The sequence below is a fragment of the Toxotes jaculatrix genome, chromosome 16, assembly GCF_017976425.1.
Source record: "Toxotes jaculatrix isolate fToxJac2 chromosome 16, fToxJac2.pri, whole genome shotgun sequence".
NCBI lineage: Eukaryota > Metazoa > Chordata > Actinopteri > Toxotidae > Toxotes > Toxotes jaculatrix.
This window is the reverse complement of record NC_054409.1, coordinates 24,619,602-24,636,634: the sequence shown is the minus strand read 5'-3', so window position 1 is coordinate 24,636,634 and position 17,033 is coordinate 24,619,602. Positions and strand designations below refer to the sequence as shown.

Below are 17,033 nucleotides of genomic sequence, written 5' to 3'. Positions count from 1 at the left end.
ATGTCTGACTCTTTCGAAATATCTCCAGCACAGTGTGAGATTATTTGACACCTGAGTGGACTTTATGATGTTTGAGCTGAGTGTTTTTAGCTGTTCGGGGTTGAAGTGGCGTTGAGAGGAAAGTGCAACAGTACAAACAGCACTTCAACCTCTGGCCGTGCTCACTCTAAAAGGAGCACATTTTAAGATGTTTTTCTGAGAGAGAAGTCAGGGAAGTCTGCACACGCAGAGCCAGGAGGTGATGAGCCCAGCTTAAACTTTAAAGCCTTTATGGATTAAGCCTGATTTCAGCCCTGAATTGATCACCACTGACTAGTGGCGTTAGGGACGGGCCACATTCTTCCAGATCGGCTGTCATTTGACGTGCAGCTTGAAGCCACGACCAACAATCTGGCTCTCAGACGATCGCTTCGTGAAATAAAACTGAACTCCACTGCAGAGCAGACAAACCATGTTTACTGCATCCTCTGGCTTTATTCTTCCTCAACTAAACTTTATTGGAACTGTCACTGGACAAACCAAACGGGTGTTCCACGTTTATGTTCCGTGTGTAAAAGTTACAGGTTCTGTTCTGCATGAGCAGAACCTGTGAGTTCACACAGCGTACAAGATGAAGAGAAACATATCGAGTCTGCTAACACACTGTACAGTTTACAAGGACAAATGCAGAGCCAGGCAGCAAAACACATGTTGAAAATCTGGAATCAGAGTTATGGCCTTGTTAAAGGTACAGTCAGCAAAATTAAAGACCTGTCAAAGATCTCAAGATTACCCACAATGCACATGTGTAAATGAACAAAAAATGTTTCTCTCTCTCTGCTTGATTAACAGGCTTTGTGGTTGCGACACAGCCCCGCCCACGGAAATGACCTCGCTCCCAGAGACAATACTACTGCAGCCACAAGAGGGCAGTAAATTACAAGATGAATGCAAACAGAAAGGTCAGGTCATTCATGGGACAGATGGCTGCTCTGAGATGTAAGGAGAGACATCACGTCCACCAGGGTATCATTCTAATTACTGGATATTTTTAACTTGTACTGGTCAAGCACTGGTTGCCTTGGCAGCACGTTGCTGCCTAACACACTGTGACAAGCAAATGTTTGCAAAACTAAACTAAGCAAAACTAAATCTCTTATTTTTTTCATTGTTCTTTGATCTGTAAATGCTCAGAGTCAGTCCCACCCACTTTCCTCTGAGACAAAAAGCAAGCAGGACCAGCTTATAGTCTCACCATGTCCTTTATTCAACCCTTAATATGAAGCAATTTCAAAATAAAAGCATAGCATTGGGACACAAAAACACAGGAGCAAAGATAGAAGAAGTAGATACAAGGCAATACTGAGTGGTACTCTGAACACTATTCTAAAGTTAAAGTCCAACTGAAATCACAAAATCATCTTTTAGATTTTTGAAACATTTTTTTTCTCATTGTTAAAGTGAAGAAATGTCCTTTAGCCCTCACACCTGTAAGTGGGCAGGTGTTTGTGTTTGATTGGCAGCTGAGGCAGCAAGGGCACTGAGACCACAGGTACTAAGGCAGCAAAATGAATTACTTACTTATTACTAATTAAGACAGCTCAACCCTGTCTCTGAAATTATGTTCCTATACAACTTAATTACAAAGCAAAATATATTTTGTAAGAAACATAAGTGCAACTGAGGAAATGTTATTTTGGTATTTGTCAAGTAATACGCTAATGATTGTATCAATAAATGTTCACAGATAAAATATTTGTTTTCCACTGAAACATCTGATCTTGCAGTACAACATCCACCTGCAGTGACTCCAGCATTATTATCTGGTCTGGTTTCATACAGCAGAAGTTCACAGTGACTTCAGACACAACTTGTTTACTTAGAATTAACTTTAACCAAAGTGCTTGGATGTGATCTCTGGTGTCTGGTGTAACACTCGCCTCTGTACACCCACCATCCACCCAAACCACCTCATGGTGACTCAGGTGATGTAGAGCTTCATTTATTCATTCAGCTAAAAAAATGCCTCTGAACATAAACCAGCCACTGCAACATAACATACAGAAGTATATGGACATAATTCCCGGGGAACAGAGTTGGACTGTTATGAGACAAGTTCATCATATATCTCTAGAATAAGCTGTCTGCAGACCAATCCAACAGCCTTGCTAACTGACGCTTTTGGGACCATGATAATGACCGTACCTGTTGGCTGGTTGGTCAGTCGGCCCACCACTTCGGTCCAGACTGAAATGTCTCAACAACTACTGGATAAACCGCAGTAAAATTCTGTACAGACATTCGTATTCCTCAGACGATCAACCTCAATGACTTGGTGATCATCTGACTTTTTGTCCAGCAAAGTTGACATTTGTGGTTTTCAGGGAAGTGACTCAACAGTTCTTGAGACATGTCTCAACTGTAGTTCACAGGAGACATGTCTCAACAACAATGTTATCGTGCATCAACAGTTGTTGAGACATTTAGCACACACGTGCATAATCAGGTCAAAATATGAGTCTGTCCAGGACTTTGGTTTATTCAGCCTCGGCTGCACTTTGTGTTTGCTGCATGCTGCGTCCGCTCAGTGTCGGCACAATGAGACGAACAGGCGGAAACACTACTGTGGTTAGCCCTGGTGCTAAACTTGTAGCCACAGCATTATTAACAGACGTTAGCATGCTGAACAATTGCTAAACTAAAACGGTGAAACATTACCAGCGAAACATCAACATGCTAACATTGTCAATGTGAGCGTGTTAGCATTCTGACGTTAGCATGTAGCTTAAAGCACTGCTACTGCCTGTACAGACCTGTGAACTGCAGCAGAGAAGAAAAACAACATGCACTTTAATTTCAGTTGGACTTTTAAACTACAAGCAGTAATATTTACGTTTAAGCTCGTACTGTACAAAATCTGATTCCAGCATCAGTGTAATCTTACATGTGTACACAGAGCTGGATGCTTCAGTCTGTAGGCTTTCAAAGGATAAGTGCATTTTGAAAAACATGCAGCTGTAAACACACTCAGTCAGTCACACACACACAGACACACAATATTCACACAGACAAATCAGATCAGTCCAGAGTGAGGAGGAGGAGCGTCTTCATCAGGGATTCAGCTCAATGTCGGGGTCAGCGCCGAGTTCAGATACAGTCTGTATTGCTTTGGCAGAGCGCACCCTGAAAAGGGCTCACAGCTCACTGTCCATCACGTTCATTAAAGACTGCAAATAAATGAAAACCTCAATGAAATGTTGTCTGCAGGCCTGGAAAGGTCTTAGAAAGTATTGAATTTAGCTTTCTCCATCCTTAGAAGAAGAAGAAATCATAGTCTTTAATTATTTTATTACCTGTCGTGTACAGGAACATTAGTATTAACTACTGACTGTCTCATTGACTCATATTAGACTTCAACAGAAAGTCTCAAAACTTCAGTTTTATGCTGCTTCTCAGAGTCCAGGCTGGACAGATAATCCCCACCTCTCTGTGCAGGAACCCCAGACTGAAAGAGTGGTTCTTTCGAATCGCTTTGTGGTTGTTTTGCTTGTCTTTGTGGTCTTTTCACTGAGCTCTGTGACTGTCGAACAAGACATGAATAGTCACTTCATACAGAGACTCTGACCCAGGGGCAATAAATTCAGTAATTCGATAAATCCATGCACTTAATTTACCTTAAACAGTAGTAGGCCTTATTGTTTTTTTTCTGTCGCTCTTCAGCAGTGAATAAGGTATTGAACTGAATTCCATGTGCTATTGAAAGGGTCTTAAATTTAATTTGGTGACCACTGCAGGAACCCTGCGAAAACAATCCTTGAGCTGTAACTTAAAACACATGCGCTCACTCCCTGCGTCATTCTTAGTTTAGAGGAGAAAAAAATAACATTAAAGGGGAGGAAAGATTAAAGGGAGTGAGGAAGTGAGCAGCTCAGCTTGTGATGCCTCCAAGTATCATATTCACATGTAGAGTTTTCATCTTTCATGCAACCTCTGCTGATTTTCAGCTTCCTTGCTCTAGTTTTCCCAGTAAAGCCTCTGGCCATCACCTTAATGAGCAATTCCCAGAGAGAGGTGTAACATCACAGGTTCACAGAGACGAGGGAATAAACAGAGAATAAAAGCTCCACCCATCATAACGTACACGCTTTGGATGGAGGAAGAAATAGAGGAAGGTGAAGAGAGGCGTGAGAGGCAGCGGCACAGAGATGAACGCTCACATTTTCCCTGATCTTGTGTTCCTTGAGTGCCCATGTTATCTCCGATAAAGGACACTTAGTGATATTTGTTCTCTTCCAGTAAGACCCTCAGGCAACTGTCCTCTACTCCCATGCATACACACAAACAAACACAAAAACGCATACACCATCATAGCTCTGTTTGTACTTTAAATTACTGAACACAGACCCTGTATCCTCTTGACTTCCGTTTCAAAATATAATCAAATCATTCTTCTTCAGAGTCACTGAATATACAATTATACTGTATTCTTAAATAACATTAAAGATAATTGATTTGGCCACTTGACTGTGGCTTTGTGAAGTCTCCTTCTTTGTCAGTGCAGCTCTGACTCAGCTCATAGACAGAAGCACAAGGAGAAGAGAAAATGGACCCAATTTCCTCCTTAATGTACAAGTGTTTATGTCGATGCTGCAGAAGGTCAATCCTAGTCAAACACAGAAAGTACTGAGAGAAAGAAAGAAAGAAGTCATTTTTGATAAAGGTCTTTCTGTCCGCCTACAGTTCAAAACCTAATTACACTTTCCTCTCTACAGGAACGTACCCTTGGTGTCCATGCACAGTATCCTCTTGAAGGCCTTCCTGAAATCATTGTTGAAGATGGTGTATATGACTGGGTTGAGGCAGGAGTTGCAGTAGCCAATCCAAAAGAAGAATGTGAACAAAGGGTTGGGGATGCGGCAAGTCTCAGGGCACACTGCCTGAAGAGAGTAAGAGAAGAAGAAGGGGAACCAGCAGATGACAAACACTCCCATCACTACGGCCAAGACGAAGGTGAACCGCTTCTCCCTGTTCACCATGGCTTTGCGGCGGGAAATGGGCGTCCCCTGAATTGTAGGCGTTCCCTCAGGTACCAGTTTGGTGCCAGATGATGTGGTCATAGTGTTTTTGTATTCACTGGCCATATTTAGCATCTGAACTTTGAATCCTTTGCTTTGGGGCAAACCTAAAGTTTGCTTGTCAGTTTTGTTTGTCTCTCTTTTGTCGTCCTTTCTAAAAACACCTTCCTCGTCGAATTCCAGCTCAGAGCCAGAGCTGGAGGTGTTGTCGGGAAGCACTTCTGCCTCTGCATCAGGAAGTTTCTGGGACTCTTTGTTTGGAACAGCTGAGAGGATTTGGCTGTCACATTGGGGGATTGAAGAGGAGGATTTTGGGGCTGGAGCAGTACACGAATGAGGAGGGTAGTGCTGAGTGTCCTGGCTTGCGGTGCTCTCGGGCGGTTTTTGAAGTGATGACGGGGTGGAATCCGAGCCAGTCATTTTGGTCAGGGCTTTTTCTTGCTGGCTGGCAGTCGTACCTTCTTGATCCCCCTTCTGTTGTGACTGCTTGGATAACTTTGGTACAGGCTCACTTGTCATGCTGGTGTTTCCTCCTGCCACCACTTTTTGCTTCTGTCCAGGTGGGCAGCGAGTATGCTGCTTAGCGATCTGATAAATCCTCACGTACACCAGGATCATTATCACACAGGGGGCGAAGAAGGAACCAATGGTGGAATAGAGAATATACCATTTGTCATCGTTTAGTTTACAAACCTTTGTACCTCCTCCAGTCTTGTCCACAGTGAGAAGAGGAGGGAAAGAGATGACAGCCGAGATCAGCCAGACGATGATAATGGCTGCTTTGATGCGTGCACGAGTACGTTTGGTGCTGTAGTACACGGGCCGAGAGATTGACAGGTAGCGGTCCAGAGCTATTGCACACAGGTGCACAATGGAGGAGGTACAGAAGAGAACATCCAGCGCCAGGTATATTTCACACCAAACAGAGCTAAATGCCCAGTAGCCCTGCAGCTCATTCGCCAACGAGAAGGGAATAATAAGTGTGGCGACCAAAATGTCTGCTGCAGCCAGTGACACCAGGAAAAGGTTCTGAGCCCCCTTCAGGGATCGGGATGTCAGGACAGCAATGATGACCATGATGTTCCCAACGATGGTCAGGATCATCATGAAGGTGATGGCGCTAGCAAAAGCTGCGGTGGCTTGTGGGCTGTAGGGAGCGGCCTTGACGGTGCTCTGGTTGCAGGGTCGGGCGCTGGAGATGTTGCGGGTTCTGCTAAATTCTGACATGCAGTGAGCATCTGGATCAGCTGCCATGGTGGTGATGGTGGGGAACTTTATTTACGGTCTTACAGGATGAGAGGCAGAAGGGTGTTTCTGTGGTAAACCACTGAGAAACAGGAATTCTCTGGTAAGGGGCCAGACTGAGGGGCTGGATGTTTGTCAGTCATCACGCCATGTGACCTTTACACCACACAGGAGCTCTATAACACAGAGACACAAACACTGGTCAAGATATGTGTATTATCAATACACTCTGATACTTTATCAAATTAGATTCGACTTACCATTGCACAGATTCAGTACCTTTACAATGAAATGCAGTTCAGCATTTAAACATATGTATATAAAGATGTGTAAAGATAAACTAATGTGCAAAATGAACTGAATGAGCCAGTATAGAAAGAAGGTGTGTATGAGACCAGTAGTGCAGGAAGTATTCAGATCCTTTAACTTCAGGAAAAGAACTAATGCAACACTGCAAAAACTACTGCTGATGTTTCCATAGTTTTATTCACATTAAAGTCTGATTGCAGAACAACGTGTTCACGTTGTTGTATTGGTGCGTTTTACTTAAGTTAAGGATTCGTATATATTCTTCAACTGTTACTGCAGCCAAGTCAACAGCAGAGGAATAAATACACCGCCTCTTTACAAAGTGGTACGTTCCTTATTGGTCTGACCCGTCACTCCCAAAGCTCATTGGCTGGTATCCTGCTGAATTCTGACATTTCTGTTCACGAGCTGGAGCGTGAACTGAAAGAACCACACATTTAAACACACACACACACACTCACTGGGGCAGAATACAGTGTTCTGAAACAGCAGCTGCAGTAAACTGTGTTCCTGCAGGAGGTCAGTGCAAGTGCAAATGTTAATTAAATGCTGAATTAATGGATATAATTGAGTTGGTACATTTTAAATAGGCTTTCTCAAATGTAAAATTACACACATTCATTAGGTGTCCATTACACTGAAGAAATAAATTAGATTAAAATGTAGTTTAAATTGTTTTGAAAAAAAAATTGCCCAGTAAACAGGATTATTCCAAATGATCAAATGGTATGGAGCAGTGGTTCCCAACCTGGGGGTTGGGACCCTCTGTGGGGTCACAAGATAAATCTGAAGGTTTGCAAGTTGACTGGAGAGACATGAAAACAAAATGAAAGACAAAACTAAACTTAATTAAACTTTCTGTTTCGGTTTCTGCTCTGAGATTAGTAGATCAGGAGTTTTAATGACACCTCACCTTTTACAGATTTTATATTGACTTCCACTGGCTTTGTACGGAAACTTGACCTGTATGCTTCTGTTAAATTTGCTACGATTTATTTTTCCTCTGTTTATATGAATTTTCACTGTTATTTCCTGCAGTCGTCAGTGATAAAGAGATGAGGCCAGAACGAAGCAGAGAGACAGACAGAAAGTCGTTTGTCTTTCCATCCACCAGTTTTTATGCACATTTACAGTTGACAGGAGACTGAACCTTCCTCACATTAACTCATCAAACTAACAGAACAGCCTCCACCATGTTCTCGACGTTTCCGTGGTCTGAGCTTCGACCGCAGCTCTGAATCATCTCATCATCTTCTGCTGTGGTTTAATGTTTATCTCCATCAACCAGTCAGATCATATTCACACAGCAGGAGAGTGAAACAAGACTTCGTTTGTATTTTCTTTAAGTGATTTTCTGGAAATTTGGTTAAAATTTCAGTGTAAAATTTTCACGTCAGTTGGAAACCTGACATGCTGATGTCATAAATACAGAAATGCAGCCATTTGACATGTTATGTTTTCTTGGGACAGATGTTGTGTAATGTATGAAGCTGACTATAAAATTTCTTGAGGCAAAATTGTGACTTGAGCTATAAAATTAAAACTGGCCTGACTTTTTCTTTCTCTTTTTTCAGAATCAGGCCACTGATGGTGAAACAAGGGCAGAAAGAAGCAGATAAACAGTTAAAAGCATTTTTCCCCTGGATTTTCTCTGTGTCACAAACTGTGACTGAAGAGTTCATGTGGGAATCTTAGATATTTTTCTCAGAAACTAAAATATTTGAATGCCTCTTCAGGCTTTTCCGTCGGTATCCTTCCTCCTACATCAAATCATTTTGATGGTTTTGCCATCATTGGACTGCTTGTTCTATTGCTAATAATATTTTTTAAGCCAATGATCCAAACCGTAACTGTCCTTTTTGTTTTTCAGTCCTTTGGGATTTTCCACAGCACACTGTAACTGTGCTGTGCTCTTCCTTTATATTCTTAGATTCAAGTTGTTTGTTTTTTTAAGTAAACGCATTGATGAACAGGATGGAGTCTGTATGTTTAATATGGATTAAGAAATGAATTCCAGGCTCTTTGATGCTGATGTGACGTTATTCCTTTTACTACAGTAAAATAACGGTAACAACAGTCTCGTGTTACGCCCTGAAAATAACCGTAGGCTCATCTACACAGACAGAAATCCACTGGATACTTACAGGAAAATAAAGCTCTTCACCTCCTCATCGTCACCGCCTCATTCCGCATCAGCAACTTTATCAGAAAGTTTATTTTCCTTCACGAAGATGCAGAATTTGCCCCCAGAGTGTCCGGTAATGCAGCAGCCGGTGTCCTGTGATCTGCTGCTGGGTCCGGAATGAAGATCGGAGCAGGATGAATTCAGTAGATCCGCTTACATCTGTGCAGATCACGCAGGAGGAAGGAAATCGACTCGAAGTTTTCTCAAGAAGTAGATCAAGAGATTGTGGATTTTGAAAATAAACCCTCTGAGCTGACAGATCCGCCTGCGGAGCTCCTCATACCCCGGGCTGTGCTGTCAGTGCGGGCGCTGCCGACGGACTCCGAGACGTGGAGGAACTGGTGCGGATGTTACTGGATAAACGAAGACGCGCTCTTTTACGCGCAGCCTCCACCGGACTCCAGAATGTCCACACTCCGGCTGTGCGCCTCATCACCACTCTGGAAGGCAGATTAAAGGGTCGGGGGTACGGTTAAGCATCGAGGAAACGGCTGTGTGATGCCAATAATACAACAGTTTGTCCAGTTTCATGTAGACAAGCGCAGCACGGCTGCGTCTGAACTCCTCCGCTGCTGAGGGACAGGTGCACAGGTGTGAACACTCAGTCACATGTCTGTCCGTAAAGTTACAGCATGAAATTTATTCACTCTGTCATTTTCCCTCCACTGCAGCTGAACGAGGAAACTAATTCAGCCAACACTGAGGCTTCACCTGAGCTTCAGGTGTATACTCTGTTTCCCATCAGTCACAGTGAACGTGAGATGGAGTTTTTAATGCTTTATCACATGTTTTATCACAGCATGCTGTCAGCAGTCAGATCAGTCCCTGACAGACACTCCTCCTTCAGCCAATCAGGTTTTCCTGTGAGAGCTTCTCAGAAGTGGACCTCTACACCTCCACACAAAGTCAGAGCACCTGGAAAGGTCAGACACTCTAATGCACAAACCATAACTTGTCCATGTCCTGTGTTTTTAGCCAGACAGTCGGCTTTGCGTGGCTTTGGGAGAGCATGGCGATGCAGCGTGTTCTTACTGTTGATTTCAGAGATGAAACGATTCATCCATAAATCACTCGGAAAGGAAAGAGGAAAACTCTCTGACCCCGACAGTCACATCTTCATCATCTGCTCCATTTCCATATTTAAGTGCAGCACATTTGACCAAATGATTTTCTTTAATCTCCCTCCACACAGTGGCCTCTGTAATTAAAAGACAATTATGGCCTTTTTATAATTCAGCTCCTTTTGTTTTGATTTAAAAGCTGCGATCACTGGATTTGTTTCTGCCAGTGTAATCACAGGAAACGATGCCAGTGTTGTACTGAATATCTAATATGATGGAAATGTATGCATATGAGGGCTGCAGGGGCCGATCTGTGGGTGGACACATGCAAGGGAAACATAAGATCAATGTTTGGCTGCTGCTGTGTGGGAACTCAGTGATTTCTGTGACAGTCAGTGATCGTTTGTGTTTGTCAGGATTTATCGCTGCTGCTCATATGAAGCCTGAGTTTTTCTGTGTGTGTGTGTTGTTTCCTCACTTCACCGGCTTCTCGTGTTGCTTTCACACAAATTTTAAATGTATTAATAAGTAAAACATCTTCACGTGACTGGTGATGCACTGAGTTGGTCTCGAGTCTTGGAGACCAAATGTGGTTCAGGCATTCATGTTCCCCTCAGGATGAACCGTGATAACTTCAGTGATTCTCTGACTCTGACACAGAGAGAAACCTGTGCTCTTCAGGTATTTGGCTGTCCGAACTTAAACAGTGATAAAACGAGTTTTAATGAAGCGAGTCGCTCACTGTAAACTGATGTGGTGATTTAATAACAGCAGAGCTGCTGCTTCACATGTGGAGCAGATAACTGGATTCTAAAGCAGAGAAACAGGATGATGAGTAAGTCTTGTTTCAGCTTTTCTCTCTTGTCTTTGGCAGCTTCTAAGTGCGCAGGATGCATTGTTTAACACAACACAGCAGGGTCAGCTTATCTCCTAAGAACAGGTAGAAACTCATTTCCAAAGGGGTTGGTGTTAAAGCCTGTGCTCTGCTCAGGTAACTGCAGATACTGAAAAGTGCTTAATGTGCACAGAGTCAGTTTTAAACTTTAAATTCTTCCGAAAGTTAAGAAACGTGGTCCTGACCCTGAAAACCTGCTCCGACGAGACAGCGCTTCCAGCTGCTGCTTTGCTGTTATCTCCTCTGACTGTCGAACGTTTATCTGCAGCTCGGTTTATTGTCGTACAGGCAGTCTGCTGGAAAACGCTCTGACATTTACACTTAACATGTAGATTTAAACAGTCAAACGGTGAATCTAAGAGAACAGACCTGCACTCAACACGACAGAGTGAGGATTTCACCTCGAAGCGACACCAACAGTGAATGATGAGGCCGATTGTAAAACTCTGTAACCCACTGAATGAACCTCATGCTGACACTTGTGCTTTTACATTTAAGTTTCTTGTCTCACTTTCCTCTGGCATGTTCCACTTTAATGAAGGAGGACATTGAACAGCACAGTGAATCCACCAGATACTGGTCTGTGTATTTTTGGTTTTATTAATAAATGGTGAGTCACAGCTCAGGCCTGTCCTCTGCTGGTGTTATTGTGTCCTCCAGTGGCAGAGCCCAGGTGCTGCAGTGAGGCAGGTGGAGCTGAAACATGACTCTGGTCTCTGTGGCTCGTGATGTGAATGTTTGTGTCCTTCTCCTTCTCAGCGTCGCCATTTTCCTTCTCAGTTTGTTTTTTTGTGGCACCTGGTAAAAAGAGGAGGGAGAATTTATCACCACAGGTGTTTCTGACTCCCGTCGGCTTCTCTTCAGCAGCAGTTAACAGTTGACTCTAATATCTCATGTTGGTTTGTAGCTGCACTAATGTTGTGGCTCAGTGGATGGCAGCGTCAGCCAGTTCACCACTTCAGACTAAAACATCTTAATCTGTCTCCCTGTTCCAAACTACACATGATTTAAGCAGATTTTCAGTTCAACAGCCAGCGTGCAGACTTTCTCAAAAACAAGGCATGACTGTTAAATCTTTGGAAATTAAAGTGGCGGAGTCGCATTAGCATTTCTATCATTATGTATAATTTGCAGCATCAGCGTTGTGGAGTAGGCAGAGTTCACGTACCACAGTTATAGAGGCGACGAACTCTCTCAATGTCCGTCTCCGTCATTTTAACCCTCTGTCCCATGTCCTTCACGTTGTGGTTTGCTATGATGGTGGGCAGACCGTTGGCTGAGAAGAAGCTTCTGACACAGGAATGAAAACAGACACAGAATGGCTGAATGTTGGAGGGGAAAAAAAGCAGCTTCTTCACGTGTCTTTCGTTCTGGACACTTTACCTTCCATAGTGCATGATGGAAGAAATGTCATAAGGAAGGTCAAAGGTTTTGCCTTGTTGCTTTTTGAAGTTTTTCTCCATCCCTGAAACACACCTCTGTTGTTTCACTCAGAGCAGACACACACACACACACGCCGTCGTTATGACAACAACACTAATCCATTCACACTAATCGTAAACAAACATTACCTGCCATAATATTATGAGTAAGAATGGTGATGTGCTGTTCACGGTCTGTCCTCGTGTGTTCGTGGTGGAAGCCCAGAGCGTGAAGAATCTCATGGATGATGTTACCCACGTTGCACTGGGGCGCAATAAACACGGGCTGCTCGCCGCCAATTAAACCCACATATGAAGCACAACTAGAACATGACAAGTTGATGCACACTTAGTCTGTAAAAGGCAAACTGATGGAAAGAAAACTTCTCAGAAACTTCTGTCAATTGATTCATCATCTGAAAAGGTTGTGAGAGAGTCATGGATAAAAGAAAAACACGCACCCTTTACTGGTCTTGAAGAGCAGGTAGTTTGTCTCCGTGGTTCGCTTGTGGAAGGACACACAGGTGTGTTCAGACACCATCGCCATAGCAGAGAGGAAGTCCTCTGTCCGACTGGCTGGAGAACAGTAAAACAGAGATTCAAAGATGAGCAGAGACGTGGATCAGTGACCGGATTTTATTCAAAGATGCTCACAGAAGTCTCACCTAACTCTGGGCTGATGGCGTATGGTATCTCCTGTGTCGGCCACGTATGTTCCACTGCATTCCTGTCACTCTGCAGGGAAAATAAAATTCTTCAGAAGAAACTACAAAAGTTTTCTTTTAACCAACATAATCACAAAAACAATAAGTGACATGAATGAGTTTCACTCACTGACAGAATCATGTCGCCCTCCAACACTGCAGAGTTCTCGGACATCAGTTCTGTCATGAAGAGGAAAAGAAAAACAACTTTAATGTGTTTTTCCTTCTGTTTTCAGCTTTTTTCTACTCGGATACAGAAACGAAATTCGCTCAGCTGATGTTTTCTCTCTCTGGCTGCTCAGTTTGTTCAGGTCAGGAATATTTAAAACAGCTTGTGTGATTTCAGGTGGAAAGTGAGTCACATTTTCTTCTGTACTGTACAAACTATGATTTAATAGAATAAAATGGTTCAACTAAACCCTGAAATATTCAGAATTCATGCTGTCTGAATTTATGGATATAGTCATGTGCATCATTCATTTATAAACGCTGGCTAAAATACTGGGCTCACCTTCTAAAGTCTCTGGGTTAGAGTCCATATAATGCAAGGCCATGATGAGCCAGTCCCTCAGATGTTCTGGAACAACACACAGTTTTGCATTAAAGAAACAGAAAAGCTCAACACCGGGATTAATCCAGGCTTCTATCTGGACTGACTCTACCTTTTTTGGATTCCCGTATGGGACTGGAGTTGACTGAAATGCAACAGATGAGAGAAAAATCATGTTTGATTTTCCAGAGAGTGAGAATGAAACAGTGGTTCATGATGATTTCTTACCATTTCCTACAAATAGAAGTGCAGTGAGAAGCAGACGCAGCATGACTGATCCTTCCAGCTCGGCTCCCTCATCACAGAAAGTCGAATCACCTGTGAGCTGCGGCCTCATTTGTTCCTGTGGAGCTGAAGGTGAGACGTGCTATTCGTGCAGGATATAGTGATGAGATACATTCACACAAAGATCTGTGCTTAAACAAACGTTTGATGCTTTTACGTTACTTCCCTGCAGCTCCTCTTTTTCTCTGTGTATTAAACAAAGCTTTAACATTTGCAGAAACACTCTCTTCGTGTCTGTGTGCTGCAGAGGTTGGATTCACCTCTTCCGTTAAACACCTGGAGCTTCACGCTCAGACTCAGCTGCAGGTCTTTGCCGATGCGGACACCAGGCAGCAGGTGGCGCTGTGCGGCTTTTCTGATGGTTTGCGAGCCGCAAACAAACCCAGAGAAGAAGAGGGAAGACTTCCGGTAAAAATACCAACACATGTGCTGAAGTCCTCTTAGCTCACAGTAAAGTTTGGTTAAAGGGTTTATCCTGGAGGAAGAAAAATGATTTCTAAACCCCACACATGTCGCTGTGTTCTTCTTCTTCTGTAGTGTGGAAGAAGCTGCTGTTCGTGGAAAACTAAGGTAACGTTGTGTGCTTTAGCTAGCTGCTAGCTTACATGCTAATATGTTTTGATTTGGAAACAGAAAATCATCCGCGTATGAACTGCTGCTAACAGTGTGTCCTAACACTGTCCTAACGATGTGTCCTAACGGTGTGTCCTAACACTGTCCTAACGATGTGTCCTAACGATGTGTCCTAACGGTGTGTCCTAACACTGTCCTAACGATGTGTCCTAACACTGTCCTAACGGTGTGTCCTAACGGTGTGTCCAAACACTGTCCTAACGGTGTGTGCTAACGGTGTGTGCTAACGGTGTGTCCTAACGATGTGTCCTAACACTGTCCTAACGGTATGTGCTAACGGTGTGTCCTAACACTGTCCTAACATTGTCCTAACACTGTCCTAACGGTGTGTCCTAACACTGTCCTAACGATATGTGCTAACACTGTCCTAACGGTGTGTCCTAACGGTGTGTCCAAACACTGTGTCCTAACGGTGTGTCCTAACACTGTCCTAACGATATGTGCTAACGGTGTGTCCTAACACTGTCCTAACGGTGTGTCCTAACGGTGTGTCCAAACACTGTCCTAACGGTGTGTGCTAACGGTGTGTCCTAACACTGTCCTAACGGTGTGTCCTAACGGTGTGTCCAAACACTGTACTAACGGTGTGTGCTAACGGTTTTTGCTAACGGTGTGTACTAACGGTGTGTGCTAACGGTGCGTACATGGCGGTTGGATTTAACACGGGGAACAGCTCAATGGTTGAATCTGTGCAAGTAAGTTAAAACCGTTGTTTTGCGACAGGGTTAAAAAGTGTGAACTCACCATTTAAACACTAAAGTTTTAACATATTTAGTTGACACGACATTTAAAATGAACCTTTCTTCTGCCGCAGCCTGCTCACACTCTCTGCAGCAGCTCAGACTCTTTCTGGTCCTCGCTGATGGACTTTCCTGCTGATCTCACCTCAGCTCCCATGTTTCCATGTTTTCTGAAATTTGCAGTTGTGTATTTGTTTTTACGCTTTCATTTCAGAAACACTGAGACATTAGAGCGCAGTCATGACGAGGTGGGCGAGAGCAAATAACGTCCATAAACACAAACCAGCAGAGGCCACTCCATGGAGTCAGCTGAGAGCAGGAGGAGGAAGAGGAAGAGGAGGCAGTCACCCAGGCGCCTCTGGTGACCCCACTGTTACTAAACAAGGACCTCAGAGGGATCACCTGAGACGGACTCAGCCCGGGGGATCAGCTGTGAAAAAACCCAACCGTAAGAAGAAGGACTACGTCAGTGAGGACGTGAACGGGTTCCTGGAGTATCTCCAGCAGACCGGACAGCCGCTGCCCAGAGGAGATAAAGGAGGGAGGGAGGAGGAGCAGGAGCTCAGGGAGGAGGTGGAAACTGCACTGAAGAAAGACAAGAGGAGAGAGGACAGACGGATAAAGAGACAGAAAGACAAGAAGAACAAAATGGTGAGTGTGTTGTTTCTTCTGTTTTATACACAGTAAATCACTGAACTGTCAGACAAGACGTGAAGTTTGGAACGCCAGTAAAACAGGAGTCTGATGGAAGCTGTCTTCACTTGGCTTTTTTTTTTTTCACACGCTGGCAGCACACACCTGCCACACCTGGCAGCTTCCTGCCGACAGGTGAACATACACTTAAACACTGGTTTCTAACTGCTCCTCTCACTCTGCCCTCCGTCTGTCTCTGCTTGTCTCTGCTCAGCTGTGTTTTAACTGCAGGAAGCCCGGCCACGGTCTGGCAGACTGTCCGGAGGCAGACAGAGACGAGGAGATGGGCCGAGGCATCTGCTACCGCTGCGGCTCCACCGAGCACGAAATCCACAAATGTAAAGCTAAAGTGGATCCTGCTCTGGGTGAGGACGAGGTGGACACTGACGGCCACAGACATTTTTCACAGAATAACGTGAAATGCTGCTTTAATAATGTTAGTGTTGTGTTGTTTCTCTCAGGTGATTACCCGTATGCAAAGTGCTTCATCTGCGGTCAGACTGGACACCTGTCACGATCCTGCCCAGATAATCCTAAAGGACTCTACGCACAAGGTACAAACTCACATGTCACTACACTGATTGTGTGACGATGTGTTTCCCACTCATTTAAGTGCTGGTTTCTGTGTGTGCAGGAGGCTGCTGTCGGGTTTGTGGTTCAGTGGAACATTTTCAGAAGGACTGTCCAGAGCACCAGGCTGCAAGTGAGTCCCTGTCTGTCTGCTGCTCAGCCTGTCTGTCTGTCTGCTCGACCTGTCTGTTGCCAGCTTTAACCCTTTCCTTCTGTTGTGTCCTTGTAGCGAACTCTGTGACAGTGGGCTGGTTGTCCAACAACATGAGTGCAGACCATGAGGAAGTCCATGTCCCAGTGAAGAAAGCCAAACCCAAACAGACTAAGGTGGTGATGTTCTGACCTGCTGAGATCGTCCACGGCTCGACAGACAGACAGACGGACGGACGGACAGTGACTCCGCTCAGAGTTTACACTCTCACCTCTAACCCGCCTCAGCTCCTGGACTCTGATACACAGACTCATTCCCACTCATACGCAGTGAAGCTGTTCAGATACAGTCTGGTTCTCTTTGTGTATAACTGAGGCCTTTTTTAAATAAAGTGTTGCTTCTGTAAAACACAGTGTCCTCACACTCAGCAACCAGGCAGCATCTCACCCATCTCAGGTGACTTTGGTTTTAATATGGCTGTAATGTGCAGACACGGCCACTCGGAGGCAGCACTGAGCTGCTGCAGGAAACAGTTTT

General features: G+C 44.1%; 3 protein-coding genes across 3 annotated transcripts; 1 reads left to right on the top strand and 2 right to left on the bottom strand.

Annotated features, from left to right (window-relative positions):
* Positions 1 to 1,888: 1,888 nt before the first annotated feature.
* Positions 1,889 to 6,394, bottom strand: LOC121195018 (alpha-2B adrenergic receptor). The gene has a single exon (XM_041058168.1). It carries the CDS (start codon positions 6,306 to 6,308, stop codon positions 4,746 to 4,748), a length of 1,563 nt encoding a protein of 520 aa, XP_040914102.1. The 5' UTR covers positions 6,309 to 6,394; the 3' UTR covers positions 1,889 to 4,745.
* A 4,977-nt stretch (positions 6,395 to 11,371) lies between these two features.
* Positions 11,372 to 15,239, bottom strand: LOC121195139 (low choriolytic enzyme). The gene is made up of 12 exons (XM_041058399.1): positions 15,166 to 15,239; positions 13,970 to 14,064; positions 13,653 to 13,775; positions 13,537 to 13,569; positions 13,386 to 13,451; positions 13,005 to 13,054; positions 12,836 to 12,905; positions 12,632 to 12,746; positions 12,321 to 12,493; positions 12,133 to 12,214; positions 11,918 to 12,039; positions 11,372 to 11,547 (listed from the first exon to the last, which is right to left on the bottom strand). The coding sequence occupies exons 1-12, from the start codon at positions 15,237 to 15,239 to the stop codon at positions 11,372 to 11,374; spliced, it is 1,179 nt and encodes a 392-aa protein (XP_040914333.1).
* zcchc9 (zinc finger, CCHC domain containing 9) lies at positions 14,092 to 17,033 on the top strand. Its single transcript, XM_041058186.1, has 6 exons — positions 14,092 to 14,279; positions 15,297 to 15,733; positions 15,990 to 16,140; positions 16,237 to 16,329; positions 16,410 to 16,478; positions 16,575 to 17,033. The coding sequence occupies exons 2-6, from the start codon at positions 15,323 to 15,325 to the stop codon at positions 16,685 to 16,687; spliced, it is 837 nt and encodes a 278-aa protein (XP_040914120.1). The 5' UTR covers positions 14,092 to 14,279; positions 15,297 to 15,322; the 3' UTR covers positions 16,688 to 17,033.

What these genes read in the sequence shown, in the direction of transcription:
- zcchc9 (XM_041058186.1), top strand. Translation starts at nt 15,323, where the DNA reads ATGACGAGGTGGGCGAGAGCAAATAACGTCCATAAACACAAACCAGCA. An exon ending in TAAAGGACTCTACGCACAAG is followed by an intron (nt 16,330 to 16,409) that starts GTACAAACTCAC and finishes CTGTGTGTGCAG; the next exon opens with GAGGCTGCTGTCGGGTTTGT. An exon ending in TCCAGAGCACCAGGCTGCAA is followed by an intron (nt 16,479 to 16,574) that starts GTGAGTCCCTGT and finishes GTGTCCTTGTAG; the next exon opens with CGAACTCTGTGACAGTGGGC.
- LOC121195018 (XM_041058168.1), bottom strand. Translation starts at nt 6,308, where the DNA reads ATGGCAGCTGATCCAGATGCTCACTGCATGTCAGAATTTAGCAGAACC.
- LOC121195139 (XM_041058399.1), bottom strand. Translation starts at nt 15,239, where the DNA reads ATGGGAGCTGAGGTGAGATCAGCAGGAAAGTCCATCAGCGAGGACCAG. An exon ending in TCTGAGCTGCTGCAGAGAGT is followed by an intron (nt 14,065 to 15,165) that starts GTGAGCAGGCTG and finishes GCAAACCATCAG; the next exon opens with AAAAGCCGCACAGCGCCACC. An exon ending in CATACGGGAATCCAAAAAAG is followed by an intron (nt 13,452 to 13,536) that starts GTAGAGTCAGTC and finishes GTGTTGTTCCAG; the next exon opens with AACATCTGAGGGACTGGCTC.